We start from the raw sequence: 17,151 nt of genomic DNA, 5'->3' as shown, positions 1-17,151 counted from the left end.
ACACAGGCACCATCAGTGTTTGTATTTTGTGTGGTTTCCCTTGAAGGAGATCGTTTAGAGCAGTGCTGTGCATTATTCATTGCCTCAGCACTCTGTGTGTAACTAATCCAAGGGCTACAGCTGCCTGGTTATAAGGATTAGCTCTTCTCACAGAGCAGGGACTGGCAAGCCAGGAGGTGTCCGAGGCCGTGCAAGGACCTCGTGGTTGAGCCAGGGTTAGGATTTCACAGCATGTGAGCCCCAGTCCCCTCCTCTGCCCCCTGAGAAGTGCTCAGGAGGGCTGTTAGTGCCTGATCTGGTTTCTGCCTGGGAGGGGAGCTCTGGGTGAATGGGGACAAGAGAAGAGTACATGCTTCATGCCATAGAGTTGCCCTAATATGGCATTGAGGGCAGATTTTTGTTCTGCTGGTGAGTAACAGAGGGAAGAAAACTCAATTCCAATTAACAGTGACCTTCAAAGCCAGAGGACAAAAGAGACGGAAGTTCAGTGACAGCCCATGGAAGTCCACACTCATTGCTGCTGTGGTATCCTACAAGGAATTCTGCTACCAAGGCTTGCCGTGGCTTTTGTTTATTCAAGCACTGGCTGCTGAGGCTATGGCACTGTCCTACCTTATTCTGCATGTTTCTCACAGTGCTTTGGAAGGCAGTGATGATCCAGCTCCTTAGTGCACCCTTTAGCCTTTGTGAGGTGATCCTGGTTTTCCCTTCAGATTGACAGGTTCTCTATGATGGCACTGGGAACCAAGAGATGGTCAGTCCTCTGCATGCTGTGTTTGCTCTGGTTCACCTTAACACAATAAGGAGCCTCCTGGAGTTTCCCAAGCAATCACTGCAAATTTAGATACTCCAGATCCCTCCAGATTCTTTGTGTCTTGACCAAAACCCAAGCCCTAAACCTAACTGCCAAGTCTCAGTGTGTGTTGCAGGCCTCAAGGCACCTGTGGTTCCTGGCTCACCTCCAATATGAAACCTCAACTAGCAGTAATGACAAAGAGTTTATTGTGGATGAAGGGAATAAAGTTCATCTCTAAAACCCAAGAAAAACCAAATGTCTCTTCTGAACAGCAAGAGCTGCAGAAGAAGTGGTTCATTTAAAGCAGAGGCAGGACTCGGGAATTTCCTATGGAGATCCTTCACTGAGAGTCTTGTGTTTACCTCTTCAAGGAGCTACATAGAGGATAGGAATCTAAACTTCATCTTCTGGGTTTCACGAGTCTTTACCACTGTCAAGGGTGGCTGATGTCCCAGGTTTGCTGTTCTGATGTGGCTGAAGATCTCAGGCAGCTATGGAGCTGGCCAGGAGGCTGCTGTACCAAGTGCCAGCTTGTGCAGTGTTCCTGGGAACTACACCTGACCTGCTGATGGGCAAGACCCAGCACTGGAACAAATATGTGGGCAGTGGGATGTGATTGCTCCTAGATAATGTTAACCATCACAATATTTCTCTGTGCCACTTTCCTCCCAAGTAGTAGCCCTGTAGCTGTTGTCTGGTTACAGAGCACTAGTGAAAAACCACAGCACGAGGGATGCCAGAATGTTAGCAAAGTGAGTTCTCTCCTTTGCCTAATGGCCCAAGATTATGGATACTTCTGTTTCTGGATAGATGATGCCTATGACTGACTTGTGGTGCATTGGCATTGTCTGCTAGGTAACCTGTTGCTTTAACATGTGGGATGGACTTGATAAGTGTTAGGGGAAAATTTGGAATTTGAGAAGCACTTCTTGCACATCTGGCTTTGAACTTGTAGCTGAGAAACTGCCCACTGCCAGAAATGTTCTTGGGAAAAGGAGGCCAGTGATGGCAGTCGTATCACACATAGCAATGCCCTGAAACCAGGATGGGAAATTATTTCAGCACAGCTCTCCTCTGCCCAAAGTCAGGGCCTTACTTTTGCTGGTGGTGGTCTCTCCCATGCTCCAGAAAGTCTCTTTGTGGGGTCACTTTTTCTCCCAGGGAGACTGCTTCCCCCAGGGCTTCTCCTCTTCCTTGAGAGAAAAAAAAAAAAAAAAATCAAAGAAAGAACATCAGCACTCTTAGTTGAACAAACATAAACATGTCGAGTGGAGATTAGGAAGCTGTGCTAAGGCTCTTCACAACAGCCAGAAGAGGTGAGAAAGGCTGCTGAGGTCCTATCTTGCACAGGGAGGTGCTGGCTCAGCCCTCTGTCAGTGGCCAGGGCAGTGCCTGGGTGTGGGACCTTTGCAGGCTTGGGGTTTCTGCAGGGAGCTCTGCTCGACAGCACCCAGCTCTGCAACAGTGCCACCCAGCGCACCCGCTCACAGGAGGCTTGCTCAGCTTTTTGGAAACTTGAAGACCTCAGAATCTCAGGATGATTTTATCTTCCTAGCTGAAAGACACCCTCTAAACATGCTGGTGCTGTGTAAATAGCAACAGCAGCACCTGTGCTTTTGGTTGGGGTTTTGAAACACAAGTTTTCAGTTTCTCATGTAACCACAATGCTGAAAAATGTCTTAGAAACAAACCCAAACCAATACCAGCAGGTTTCTCAGCCAGCAGCCTGAGCCCTGGGGATTGGAGAGATGCTACAAATAGAGAATTTGTTAGAGAGCCAGCTCCACCTCCAGGGCCTGGCCTGGAGCCAGATACAGTTAATTCATTCTGAGCAGTGCTGGAAGGGCCACAGGGATGTTACTGATACAGCCCTATCATCCTCTCCCCTGGTGCTCTTTGAGGCAAGAGCAGATCTGTGTTTTCACCTCAAAATACTGATAAATAATACCTCAGCCCTGACAGCAGCTAATCAGAAGGCACAAAGTAGCTGTGTGTGGAGGTCTCTTGCACATCCAGTGCCTTCTCCTGTGGTGTCTTAAGGGAAGAGCTGTCCAGAGCCCTTGGCAGGATGGCTGCAGCATCATCCCGCTGGTGCCGGAGGCAGCTCTGGGCACAGCGCCTGGCTGAGCCAGTGCTCAGTGCATCTCACAGCATGGTGCAGTGCACATGCCCTATTTCACTGCCTGCAGGGCAGCTTAATTTGGTTCCCCGAGGGTGCTTTGTCTCACAGCACTTTTGCCAACAGAGCAGTGACAGAAGGGCGTCCCTCCCCACCCCCTTGGTGTGGGTGTGCAGTATTGCTTTCCTCTGCCCTTAACAGAGAAGCTGATTGTGTTTTATCCCCATATGTATGGCCAGGGAGACATTTTTCTGGTATCTTCTGATGAAGCAAGTCATTATCAGGTTATCCTTAATGAAGGAACCTCCTCTATCAGATAGCCTCAAGCCTGAAGGAATCAATATGGAGGAAGAATGTGAAGTTTTCTGGCTTTTTGGAACAATTACTGTATTTTCAAGAGTGCAGGTTTCTGAGACTTGATGGTACTGCTCTACCATTGCCAGCTTTGCACTTTCATTGCCACAGCATCAAGACACTGGCCCCAATACCATGAGTTTTATGGGTTTGCTTTGAAGAGCACATAGAGATATTTGGTCTGCTTACCAATTCTTGGCTCTTGCCTTCCCCTGTGTCTGCCTGTTCCCAGCCAGAACTGCACAAAGTTTTCCATCCTCCTGAGCATGGCCTGTGGTATAAAAGCTCTTTCTTGTGCAGGACCTAGCAGATGATGTTGGAAAGGGCAGTGGTGTTCCTCAGTTGTTTCCAGCTCCAGCACATAGACAGAACAGATCTGGTCACCTGAGATCTTCCTTCACTGTGTTTGACAAGATATTAATAAAAGTCAAAACAGGAAAAATGAAAGAATTCTTGCTTCGGTTGTAGAAAGAGTGCTCGGCAGAGGAACCAGAGCTGGTCTGTTTTAATGGTTTAGTGGAAAGACTTCTACCTGGGACTGAAATGAAGAACTTCTGGCCCTGGCACTGCTACAGGTTCACTAAATGCCCTGAAAAAAATCACTCTACTGCACCAAGCTCCCTTACTATCCCAGCTGCCTCTGCCACCACCCTGCCCATGCTGGAAAGCAGAAAACCACTGCAATGAAATGCCTGTTGTTTGACTCATTTTGTTGTTGTAACTGATGCCAGAATAAGTATTATCCCCCTTCCCATAGGCTGAATTACTTTTTGTGGCAGAATAATAAATGTGGTGACTCCAGTCTTCTGCGTGAAAGCTGCTACAAGTGGCTTTTAAAGTCCTCTGAATTGTTAGAGCTGTGGGGAGGAAGGTGCCAGGGTTGAGGCCAGGCATTAGCACCATTGTGCTGCTCTTAAACAGGCACCAAGGTTAACCATCACCCCACAGGCACCTTGCCCAGGGACCTCGAACTGCAATTCAGGGCAAAACTCTGCATGGTTTGTTACTGCACAGCTCCTGGGCCTCCCTGCCAGAGCAATTGTGGGTGTGGGTGGTACCTATGACCTTGTGGGGTCAAGTGCTGCAGAAGCCATTTTCCTGGTGAGAGTTTAACCAGGGTTACTAGGACAATCAGTCAGCAGACTCTCCCTGTGTCTCCTTCCTGGTTCCTGCCTGCTCAGAGGTGTTGAAGCATTCAGAGCACAGCCAAGCCCTTTCCCTTTCCAGCTCTAATGAGAGGCAACCATTGCTCCAGGAAGCATGACTAAAGAGGGAGCTGTTAGGAGAGGGAATGCACCCTGGTAAGGCCCCATGGCTCCATCACTTACTGCAGGGAGGGATTTGTCAGTCCCTGTGTCCCACTGGAGACATCCAGTGGGTGTTTGGAGTATGGCTATACAGCTTCCCTCCCTGTAGAAAGCTTGTGCAGGTCCTTAGCCTGGCAGCCCTCCAAAGAACAAATGAGGATCAAGTACTCCAATATAGCTGAGGTGCTCTTTGATAATGAGGAAGTGCCTGCACAAAATCTGCCTGGGGACTCAGAAAAGACTTCAAGGTAGCAGTGGCTGTCTTTAAAGAGGGTGAAATGGTGTGGTGGCTTGGCTGTTGGCATGAGGTGGCTTTGAAGAGGTGCAGGACACCAGTGGGTGCAGGGGTCTGTCCATCCCAACAAGGGACTCCACACTCAGTTTTCTCAGGGCCAGCACTGGTGTGGGGATGAAACCTGCGCTTTTATTGGGATCTGCTTTCACACCATGTGCACACAGAGGAAACACTTCTTTCCCCATCTTTCCCATATACTCTTGGCCCACATGCAAAGTCCCAACCTTATCCCCTCCCTGCACATGTTCTTTTGCTGTACACCTTTATCAACAAGCAAGACCCTAAGATCTGTAGCCCAGGAGCACATCTGGACATTGTTTTTGCACCACTGCCACTTTTACAGCCCTGAACCCTGAACCTGCCTGGTTTTGGGGGCCTTCCCTCAGGCTTTGGGGACACCTCTATGGGGTGGCTGCTCCCTTCCTGCAGCACTAACAGGCACTAACAGGAGCAGGAAGCCCCCAGCTCCCTGTGGGCAGGGATGGCACTTGGCCCAGCCAGCCCAGCTCCTGCTTCAGGGAGCTTTCCCTCCTGCAGACACAAGTCAGGAGCTGGCTTCCAGCTCTGTCTGTGCATGGGCACTTACAGAATCAGTCCCAGGTTGATCTATTGCATCCCAAGGAAGTTCCTACACTCCTGTACATCTGTCCTGGTGTAAGAAGCTTTTTTCTAGTCCATAGGTAACAACAATTCTGAAGAATAATTATGACAGGGAATGCAAGGTATGATGTGGATAATGTCTGCATGTCCTCACGCCAGGTCTCCTTACACTAAAATACATACCTGACTAGTATTCCTGGAGTGCAGCACAGATAGAAGTACTTTTAATACACTCTAGGCTAATCATTCCTAAAATCTCCCAATCGGTTTGAATGAAACTCACCATGAATGGTATCTCTCTAACCATTTATTGCACCAAAGTCAGAGCACTGACCACTGAATTTATGTTATTTATTTTCTGTACAATGTAAATTCCAGCCTAGCAAACACTTAGGCCTGTGTTTCAATGCAAGCTGTGTGCGCTCGGGCTCAGTGGCCTCAATGCAGCTATTCACAGGCAAAGCCAAACACATATGCCAGTGTCTTTGTGCTCTCAGCCTGTGTGGAGGGATGAGACTTGTTCTTTCAGAACAGATATTCTTAAAATTCTCCTCTGCCCTGTGGTGTGAGATCGGGGGACTCAGAGATATGGGAGGGAAACACTGTGCTGGCTGGTGGAGAAGTCCTATAGGGCCAAAGTGCTGCCCTTGGGTCTTCCTGGTGCATATATAAAACATATATAAAACAGCCTTGAGGCCTATGAGTGAGGGATATCTGAGAGTCTGAGGCCACCCCTGAACTTCCTGTGTGATTCCTTGGGCTCTTGGTAGCTGATGCAAGTTGCTGACTTGAAGCAGGCTCCAAAGTGCTCTGACAGCAGGAGAGCCCACCTGGCTGCCAAAGGGCTTCCAGCTCAGCTGGCAGGACAGCATAATCTGCAGAAGATTTCTTAATTGCATTTCTTGATGTAATAGAGGCTGTTCTCTCTTTCTGTGAGCAGAGCTGTGATTACCCACTCACTATAAATCTGTGTCGTGAGGAAGATGTAGGTTGTATATAGGTCATAGAAAATATAATTGTGTAACTGCATTAATGCATGCCTGAGCTAAGGAATGAAATATGGCTTAGCTGCAGAAAACAGGGCTGTGGGCTTTAAATAGCCTTACTTGGGCATCTCTTGGACAGAGCTGTGATGCTGTGAACAGATCATTTTGCTTCCTCTATGAGAACAGAAAATCCCTTTCCAGAAAAAGCTCTCTAAACGTGCTTAATGACATTTTTTAGATATTATTTTAGAAATAGTATATTTCAATAGGCTGAATGTTGCTGGTTGAGAAAAAAGCATAATGAATCAATTGGGGAATGTGGGAGCTCTCCTCTGAGAAGGGCAAACAGAACGGGGCAGCTGGGGTGCTCCTTGAGCTGGGCTCTGGGGTACAGAGGATGGGAGCAGCATCCTGTGCTGAGCTGAGTCACACAGCCAGGGCCCTGCAGTGCCCACAACACTCCAATCTGAGTGGGCATTCCCAGACAGGGCCTATAGGAGTCTGGTAAATGCCCAAGGGATCTGCTCCTATGTCCACTGGAGAAGTCCTACTCTGCCCCCATAGGCTGTGCACTCCCCGCTCCTCTCTGAGGACAAACCTGGCCGAATGCCTGCTCTGCCTGCACCCAGGGTCTGCTGTGAGAACCCAGCAGCAAATGCACACACACACACACACACACACACACACACACAAAAAAAAAAAAAAAAAAAAAAAAAAAAAAAAAAAAAAAAAAATTAACCTTATTTAGCAGCATAAGACAGCCCTTGGGGTGCTGGAATGTAGCAAAAACCCCAGGGCTATGGGCATTGCTTAAACTCTGTTTTTATGGTGAGCACATCCACAGGGGTGAGATGGCACCAGGCCAAAGCCTTGTCACTGGTCCAGATCTGCAGTGTATTTCTGTATACAGAGACCTTGTTTTCTTTCTCTCTGTTTCATTTTTTCTGCTTTCTGAAGAGTAAATATCCTTCTGGCTTCTCTCTTTGGATGTTGGCAGCAATGCCAGCCAGGTTGAGGAGGCTTCCTCAGCACAGCCAGAAGCCCTGATGGTCCTGCATGATAGGGGTTGTCCCTTAAATAATAATACCCATTTAAGTTTTCTAACTTCCTAAATTGTCTCTTTTTGGTTCTTTGTGTTTTGAATACATCATTGGATAACTTCCAAGGTGGAGAGCTACTCACTAATTGTATATAAATGAATCACAATATCTTCTGTGCACTTGCATGGGATCAAGTTCCCATATCCTAGAGGCCAGTTCATGCATCCAGAGTCTGTTTACTTCCTTTGCTGTCGTAAATGTAATTAAAAATTTTACACCATTTTGCATAAACAAATTTCAAAGCACTTTTTGCCACTCCTACAGAGGAAAATTCCCACCTGCTTTTCTTTTCCCTGTCTTGTCTCCTACTTGTTGATTTTTGTTTCTATACATGTTGCAACTTGCTGTCCAACACAAAGCCCCTGTTTCCTGGAGAGGAGGAAGAAAAACAAAATGGAAGGCACCACCTGAGTCAGGAAGAGCTGTCCATGCAAACAATGTTGTCTCCATGGTGGCACTCTCAGCACTCCCACATTATCCTGGTTCTCAAGCTGCTGGGGTCTTCTCTGCAGCTGCTGAAATCCCAGCTGGAGACCCAGTGTGGTATAACAGCCTTTCTCAGGTCCCCACCAGGCCTGGCTGGCTGAAGCTGCTCTGTTTCATAGGTGCCAAGAGCTGATATCTGGGGGGTGCAACATAACAGTCTCACTCCTGCACTAAGCCAGGTCGGCTAGAGGTAGCATGTCACAGATGGAGTGGCACTGCCCTGTCCCAGCCCTCTGCTGGCTGAACTTTATCTGCACTTCTATCTTCTTCTAACAAGGAGATCCTCTTTGCTGGCAGCACTCAGTGCTGTTACATCCTCTCACTGGAGCCAGATGAGCTTTGTCTCTGAAATGGACAACTGACAGTGTGAGAATATCCCAGGCAATGTAGTCTGTCTGTACGAGCTGCTCTTCCATCACCCCTGAATGTGCTGTGTGGCTCATGCCACCTCACCCCGTGTATGGTTTGCACCGACTCCTGCCCACTCCCCCCCCCCCGCTCATAGCCCCCCTGCCCTGCAGGCAGCGCTCCCCTTTCCTCCTGCTGCCCCTGTGCTACCTCACTGTCCTTGTGTACAAGCCCTGCAGCCTGCCCTGCAGCTGCCTCATTACCCAGAAATGTGGGGGAAGTTTCATTCTTGCATGAAGCATTCCAGAGCATGAATGGGGCACCACCGCCCCCCCTTTTGCCCTGGTTTCTCCACAGCTTACCTCCTTCCTGTCCTCCCTCCCCTGCTTCAGCTTCCTGCCCTTTGATGTGTGGCCCGTCCTCTGCTCCAGGGTACAAACTACTTACCAGGTGGAGATGACTGCTCCCACCCCACAATTAGGTGCAATTATAAGGTTATGCTTTTCTCCAAACCCTTGCTCTGGAGTGGCTCAGAGCAGATTCCTGCTGTGGACTAATGACAGGTAGGACATGGAGCAGGCTCTGGTCTGTGCAGGCCAGTGGTGCTGGTGGTGCTGGAGGTGGAATGACAGGAGGGTCCTGGGGTGGCCACTGAACATGTCCTGGCCAGCTGGTCCCAAGCAGGACCTCATCTGCAGCATCCCAAACCTGCTCCACTCCAAGAGATGAATGGCAGATACCTGGGTGCTTCTTTCCATGGTCAGGCAGAGCCCAGAATTGTGCCTCTGGGGAAGGTGAAGCCAGTGCTTGTGTAGGGATGTCCCAGCAGTGGCAGTGAGCTCAGCTGTCTGCTCTCATCATCTGTGCTTCAAGCTGTGCAGTGCCTTGGCACCCATGGGGTGCTCTTTGGCTGGCAGTGGCCAGTGGAGAAATAGGGCTCCACTGCAGCTTCTGCACTTCTGAGGGTGCTGCCTTTGGCTGGATGTGGGATTTCCTGTACAGATGGATTTTCTTCCAGTGTTGTTGGTGCTGGCTGCAAGGAGGGCAATGGCTATAGCCAAGCCCACCCCACCTGTCATCTCCACTCTCAGTGGGGCTCAAGGAGTGTCAGCTCCTGATGGCTCCTGACTTCTCAGCATCCTGGCCACAGCCCAGTCCTGCACACTCCTGCAGCAGGAGTTCCATAGAGCATGGCTGGGTGAACACCTTGATGCTCTGGTGTGACTCTGCAGTGTGCTAGGAGCCAAAATGGCAGTGCCCAGCCACTCACACACATCTCTGGCAGGGCTGGCACTGCAGGGCAGCCCTTGGGTACTGGGCAGCACCTATAGGCCAGGGAATGCAGGAGCCACTCCTGCTGCAGCAGTGTAAAAGGCTTCTTCAGAACCATTCCACCCGAGGGCACATTGCTGTCACCACAGCCAAGGAGACCTTGCTCCATCCCACAGGAGAATGCTCCATGTGCAGATGTGGATAAAGCACACAGAAACACCTCCACATGCAAATGTTGCACTGTGGCCAAGCTGGCCCTTTTGCAGGACTTTCTCCTCTGATTACTCTTGCAGGGTGTGGGCAGCTGAGCTCAGGAGAAAAACTACTTACTGATGTGCAGTACATAGGGAATCCCACCAGTGCATGGCAGCACTTGTGCCATTCAGGTTGGGGTCCATTCAGGGATTTCCTCACTTCTAACCTGTTTGTATTGCAAGAGGTGCAGGTGAGGTTGCAGAAAGTCTGCAGGACATCTCTGACTTTGACATGGGCAGCCAGAGTAACCCCATCAGGGACATGGGTGGCTGCCAAAGCACTAACAAGCTGTGTGGAGGTAGGGAGAGCCCTCCGTGCTGCTCTGCCCTGTGCCAAATGCTGTGGCAGACCATGGACCATGTGCTCCCCATAGCCATTCACTCCCAGCTGGTGCTGCTGGCTCTGCATTGGAAGAGCCAGTCACAGCTCTGGTGGTCCTTGAGGTCCTAGGACACACCTTTGCTGTGCTCTGTTTCAGGGCACACTTTGGGTGCACAGCCCCAGAAAGGGACAGGACTGAGCCATCTGTGGCTCTTGGGGTGGCATTTGGGCAGTCAGGAGCTCATGTTATGTGTGTGTGTGTGCATGTGTGAGTAAGGCATGCAGGGCAGCATGTAAAAACACACCTAAAGAGAAAGTCTCAACAGAGATTAGATTTAAATGTGATTAAACACAGAGAGCTTCCTGTCAATTACTCAACTCTTGTATAACTCTCTGGACCGGCTGCTTTCACAGATGGCTGCTCTGCTGTCAAAGCCATTTGCTGGGCACCTGTTGGAAAAAGTGCTGGGTCAGCATGGAACTAATTTCACCAGCATCTTGCCTTGTAATAAGATTTAAAAATCTAGAAGAAAACTGCTGAAAGGTCCTACAGCTCCTCAGACAAACCTGTGATGCGTCCCTCTGCTTCATGCTCCTCATGTAGTCGCAGCAAGTGACTATGATGGGGACAAGGAAATTGCAGTGGCCTGAAGGTTCTCCAGGGCTCAAGTAGGAGGCAGAGGCTGCATGTCCCCCCTTTGGAGCATGGCCATGGCTGCTGCTGGACCAGAGGGCACAGGATGGGAGCTGCTGCTGTCCCCAGCTCCTCTCAAAGGCTGTGGCATTTCTCTCCTTCCCTTGCCATTCACACCAAGGCCTGAGGCTTTAGTGAGTGGCTGCAAGGCAGAGAGCTCTGCAGCTGCAGGGTGATATCCAGACATGTGGGGTGCCTTTGTTTGCCCGGATGAGCAGCCAAGTTGCAGCCCATCTCCAGCTTCGTACCAGCTGCAGATCTAAGGCAGCTGACTGGCCTGCCAAAAAACTAAACACGTCGAGGACCAGGGAGTGGCTTGTGCCAGAACTGAATAATGATGATCCCAGCACACTTATAAAGGGAAGCAGAGAGCTTACCACAGAGCTGTTTCTTGCCACCCTGGTCCTCTGTGGAGCATCACTGCACCTCATCCACCAAGGTATGTCTGAACTGGGAGATTCAAAATGGGAACTGTCTGTGTCTGCAGGAGGGCCTGTGCCTGCAGCTGGAGACAGGCTGGGCTTTCCTTCTGAACTTGGGGAAAATGTTACTGCTGCTCCTGTGGAGGAGTTTCCAGCCCGGGAAGCAGAGCAGCCCAGTGCTGCAGGGTCTGTACATGCCAACCTGCCCCAAGCAGAGCCCAAAGCATGTGGGCAGCATCCTGGCTCCAGTGACTGTTTGGGTGTGAGCAGCACAGCTTCTGCTTCTGCTCTGCAGGAAAACCTGTCGTTTCCCTCTTCACCCTATGCTTTTGGGGGTCAGTTCATGTTGTATTTGGTGCTGATTTGAATCTCTACTAACTTCCCCACCTTGGAGTGCTGTGTATATCCTGGTACACAAAGACCCCTCCAGAGGCAGCTGCACTGTTTCTCCCACCCTGTTGCAGTGTCAGACAGCCCTGGCACACCTGGGGATGTCTCTCCTGCCATGCAGGTGTACAGTGCTCAGGACCATGTCCCAGCACCCCAGCTCTCCACTGCCTCTGGAATATGTTCCTTGTGCTCCACCATTTTAAAGCAAAAGTTCTGCCCTTCCCCTTGCCTCAGCTTTGGACAAACAATGATGCTCCTGTGGGTCTGTGGACATTTATCACCCCTGCATCATGCTAGGTGTCAGATGTGGGTGACAAGTACAAGTGTTCTCATCAGGCATTGCCTGGCTTTTCATGGAGCTGCTGGGCACAGCCTGAGCACAGGCAGGGCTTAAGGCTGTTTTGGGCTTGGAACTTCTTTGGCATTCTTCTAATGATTCTTTCCTCCTTGCTGTGCCCCTGAGGTGCCCTGCTGCATGTCCTATCCCTCGTGCCTCATTTCACACAAAGCTCTGCTCCAGGGAGGCCCCAGCTCAGTTATTTTCCTTCTGCCCAGGTCAGTTTCCTGCCTGCATCCCAGTGCAGCCATGCTGGGCACGGCAGTGCGGCTCTCGGTCCTGCTCAGCCTCTTCAGCGTTGGGAGAGGCCAGATGTTTCACATGGGACCGTGCCCAGATCCATCAGTTCAAGAAGAATTCGATATCAACAAGGTGTGAAAAGTTTTCTAAAAATCTCACAGGATGCAGCAAGTTAAGCTAAGGGGGCATGGGGCTGTCAGCAAACTGCCTGGGTGCAGGGGGTGGTGGCAGGTCTGGTCACACCATGTGCCACATCTGCCAGTGTGGGTCTGCAGCTCTGCTCACCCCCAGCCCCAACCACTGAGAGCAAAAACTGTGCTGACAAAGGAGCCAGGCTGCTCTGCCTCAGCTCACTCGTGTTAAAAACGTCTCTACACTTTCTTCTGTCAGTATTTAGGGAAATGGTACGAGATAGAGAAGCTGCCCTCAACTTTTGAGAAAGGAAGCTGCATCCAGGCAAATTACTCATTGAAGGAGAATGGGAAGTTCAAGGTGATCAACAAGGAGATGCTGTAAGTGTTTGTGTTTGGGCCACATCTTCACTGTGGCAGTGGCACTCCTGTCACCTCTCTTGCTGTCCTGGGTGTTCATTTTTCTCTAAATTGCCTGTGTCTGGGGCTGAGGGTGCTGGGGGAGGCACCCTGTGGCTGCAGTAGCTCTTCTGAGACATACAGGTCTCTGATTCCTGCCAGTGACCTGAGGATCACCAGGTCTCTGTCTCATTGTCCAAGGTGAGTGATAAGAAAATAGATCAAATGTACATGGTGACTTCAGCATAAAATAGCCTGGATCTCTCCCTGGATCTCTGACTGGCTTGTCAGCCCCAGAGATGGCTGAGAAGCTGGATGCCCTGGGTCCTGTTCTGGGGGGATCATGGGGCTGGTTATGAGATGGCAGCTACCACCTTGTGCCCCTGCATGCTCAGAAGTGCCTGTGCCCTGTGCTCCTCTCTGCTCCAGAGAAAGGAGACACAAGGAAAAGGTGCAGGAAAGGTAAGGCATATGAGTAATTTTTACTTAAATATTTGTCAGCCTATTTCTGGAGAATTTACCTTACACATGTAGTAACTGCTATGCAAGGGGATCAGAAATCATTGTCAGTTTAAACCAGTGGTGAAATGAATGTTTTCCCCTTTATTAGGGAATTGGGATAGTTTGCGATTATCCTGAGTCGTCCTGGATTTTTACAGGGAAAGATGCAGGTGTTAATTCATGTCTTTCCATCAGCAGCCTGTGCTGTTGTGGGCTGCTGCTGTGAGGGGCTGAATGGGTGAGAGGGAGCGAGCAGTGAATGCAGTGCTGTCCCCTGTGCTCCTGGCATGGCATGGAGACTTTGTTCTGGCTCACAATAACAACAGCACAGGAACACATCCCTTGTGTCCGGAGCAGAGCAGCATCCCTGCTGTTCACTGAGTGCCCAGCACTGTCTCAGCAGCTCCACTGCTCAGGCTGTGCCTGGCAAAAAGCTGGACATTCATTTGTGCCTGCATTAATCTGTGTGAGATTAATTCAATCATTGCTGTCACTACTGCAGCAGCTCAGGACCCTGAAATATTAGGGATATTTTGGGTCAGGTATGCACTGTGCATGGCTCCAGCATCAGGCCCTTGACCTCTGCTGCTGGCAACATTCTCTTCTGCTTCCTTGGCTCTTCCTGTTTTGCAGGGAAGCGTGAAACTTTCCTGCCTGATAGGCAGCATCCAGGTCTTGAGGCATCCATGCAAAAATGGTATTATAAGATGGGCAGCTCAAGTCTTAGGGCTTGCAGCCAGAAGGGCAGTGCTCTGAATGAGCAGCCAAAGAAACCCTGGCTCACCACACAGGTACAAATAATTTGCGTGCAGAGGAATGTGCAGTGACCTGGAAAAGCACAGGTGATTAAACAGAAGTGAACATGTGCCTTCCACAACTACCATGAGTTAAACTGCTCCCTGGCACATCCAAGATCATGGATGGGATTCTCCAATCCTCCCATGCTGGGCTCCTGCCACCCAGTGCAGTGGTCTTGCTCTCCTTCTTCTCTGTCACTGTCACCCTGGAACCAAAGGACATCCTGCTGACAGGGATACTTGGAGAGAGGCAGCCTGGGCTGCTGGGGTGGGTTTAACCTGAGAGAACATCTACCCAGCTGCACCTGGCCCAGGATCTGCTATGCCCTGAGAGCTGCTGGAAACATCCTCAGGGATGCTGGGGTTTACTAGTACCTATTTCAGCCACCTCTTGACAGGTAGTTCTGTCAGGAGGGATGATTTAGTGGAAGTGAAAAACAAAATGACCTCCCACTTTCCTGACTTTATTTCTCACCTTTGTCATTCTCCCCTTAGTGCCAATGGCAAAATCAATGAAGCTGAAGGAGAAATGATGCACATGGATGTAAAGCAGCCAGCCAAGCTGGGCGTCCGCTTCAACTGGTGTAAGTGTGTGGTGGGAAGGCTCCCAGTGCCCATGGCCTCAGCACTGCTGTGCTCTGAGCATTGTGCCATGGCACCAGGGCTCAGAAACTGCAAAGCAAGGGGTGGAGCTGCCCAGATGACTTCAGCACAGCAGCAAAGGGCTAAAGCAGATGTTGTGATGAGCAGGCAGTGATTTGGTGACACTGATATGCCATTTACAGAAACAGCCCTCTCAGTGGTGAACTCTGCACCAGCTGATCTGACAGCAAGAAACATCAGCAGCATTGCTGTCCCTCCAGGTTATTTCACAGATGGGGACAGGGAGGGGGGGAGGTGGGGAGGCAGCCCCAGAGTGCTGCAAGAGCCAAGAATAAGCTTATTTCTCTGCACACTGTGGTACAGCTACTTGCCCACGCTGCCTCTACACACAAGTGGCTTTTAATAACTATTAATAACATGGTTTTGTTTTCTTGTTCCTTGCCTTGTCACTGTAACACTTGACAGGAGCCTGCTGAGGTGCTGTGCCACATTGCACAGCACTTTCCTCTGTCTGCAGCAACACTGGAAAGTGAGCTGCAGTGTCCCCTTGGATCACTTTTTATTCTGATCCCTCACCTTTTCTTTGGCAGTTTCATAGCTCTCTTTCACAGAGGGGTTATTTGGAGAAATGGGTGGAGGAGGGGTAGTTGCAAAGGAAGTACAATGACTATTCCATGAGCACAACCAGGCTTAATTCTGTGCTGCTCTGGCATCACCAGCAGCCATTTCACCTGCAGCATGTGCAGCCCCAACCACCTTCACCATGTGCAAACCCCAGAGAACAGCTCTGGGTTCAGCTGGCTCCCTGAGGCAGGATTCCCCAAGGCAGTGGGTGGTGGTTTGTGCTCCTCTTATCACCAGTGTCAGCTCCCAGCACTACAGTTCCTTCCCAGCAGCCAGCACCCTCATACTGGTGAGGCTGGGCTGGCTTTCACCAGAAGAGCTGTTCAGGTCACAGCCTTAACTTTCCAAAAAGACCTTCATAGTCAGGGCTTTGTGTCTTTCTCAAGTTCCTCTGGGCAGAACAAGTAGTCCTGGTAGGCTTTTATAAGTTATAGCTCCCTGTACTGACCACAAGTATGCAGCAGCCAAAGTGGGAACAGTCCCAGGAACTGTGGCTGTGGTGCTGCAGAGCTGTCCAGAGCTGGTTACACCCAACAGTCACAGTGCCCTTCTCTCTCCTAGTCATGCCTGCTGCCCCTTACTGGGTCATCTCCACTGACTATGAAAATTACTCCCTGGTTTACTCCTGCACTAACATCCTCTGGCTCTTCCACATGGACTACGCCTGGATTCTGTCAAGAGCTCCTGACATGCACCCAGAAACCGTGGAGCAGCTCAAGAGTGTTCTCCAGTCCTACAAGATTGACACTGACAAAATGATGCCCACTGATCAAGCCAACTGCCCTGCTGAGATGTAACTCTTGGCATGCAGCAGCACAGCACCAGACCAGAGATAAACTTTGTTGCTTGCTTTATTATCCATTAGAATTTCTCTGTGTACCTGAGAAATTTAATAACAGTAGTTTCCTCTTTGCTAACAGTAGTTTGCCAGCCCAGAGTTACTCCTTGCTGTCATTCCCTGTATCGCTCTTCTCCTTCTTTTTGTCTTGCTCTGACTTTGCAGCATAACTGACTGAGTCAGTGCTAATGGGTGAAAGAAAGAAAGTAGAAAGTCTGAAGTGCAGACCTGAAGCTCTGCTGTTGCTGCAAGTCCTCCAGTACATGGATGGGAAAGGGTATGGGTTGCGATGTGCAAGTATTAGTCCTGCGGAAAAATCATTCATCACACAGCCCCATGTATGTTTCCAAATTTTGTCTTGATGCTTCTGAGCCTGCCAGGAATCTACAGTGTCTGAGCTACATTGTGGGCACTGCCTCAGCAGCAGCAACATCCAGACATGGTGGGTCAGTCCTGTAGCTTGGGAACTGAGGCTGAGAGTCTTTAAAGTTTCCCAATGCAGCGCTCTAGGCATATATTGCTGCTAAGTCAGCAGACCTCCTTGGTAGAAATCAGATCTTGCCCTTTGTATTTTAAATCTAAAAATGTCCAGAGATTCAGCATCACTCCATCCCCAATGTCTTTATGTGTCCTTCTCTTGCTTCTGATGAGACAGGTCCTGCCCTCCTAAGGGCCAGCTCTGACTGTACTTGTAACCAGACATAAAGAGATGGGGCTGCTCCCTTGTTCTCTCTTCCAGAGGCTTTTCTCTGCACAGCAGGAGACAGCAAGCTCTCCCTGACATCCTGCCCACTGCTGTTGCACGTGCTGGGTGCCCGCTGGCGCTGCATCTGCCCTGGCAGGTGTTCAGCAGGCACCACAACTCTGCTTGAATAGCATTCATGCAAGTCATTAAAAATGGAATTGAAATACCTGCTTCAGGCCTTTTGTACCTTT

The 17,151-nt window shown here is 50.0% G+C and overlaps 1 protein-coding gene across 1 annotated transcript; it reads left to right on the top strand.

Moving 5' to 3' along the window:
• The first annotated feature begins 11,283 nt into the window (after nucleotides 1–11,283).
• APOD (apolipoprotein D) lies at nucleotides 11,284–17,063 on the top strand. The gene is made up of 5 exons (XM_083868919.1): nucleotides 11,284–11,372; nucleotides 12,301–12,454; nucleotides 12,713–12,834; nucleotides 14,646–14,734; nucleotides 15,939–17,063. Exons 2-5 carry the CDS (start codon nucleotides 12,332–12,334, stop codon nucleotides 16,172–16,174), a joined length of 570 nt encoding a protein of 189 aa, XP_083725045.1. The 5' UTR covers nucleotides 11,284–11,372; nucleotides 12,301–12,331; the 3' UTR covers nucleotides 16,175–17,063.
• Nucleotides 17,064–17,151: the final 88 nt, after the last annotated feature.

Source organism: Zosterops lateralis, assembly GCF_965231275.1.
Source record: "Zosterops lateralis genome assembly, chromosome: 10".
NCBI lineage: Eukaryota > Metazoa > Chordata > Aves > Passeriformes > Zosteropidae > Zosterops > Zosterops lateralis.
Note: the sequence above shows the minus strand (reverse complement) of the source record. Positions and strands in the feature narration are given on the sequence as shown.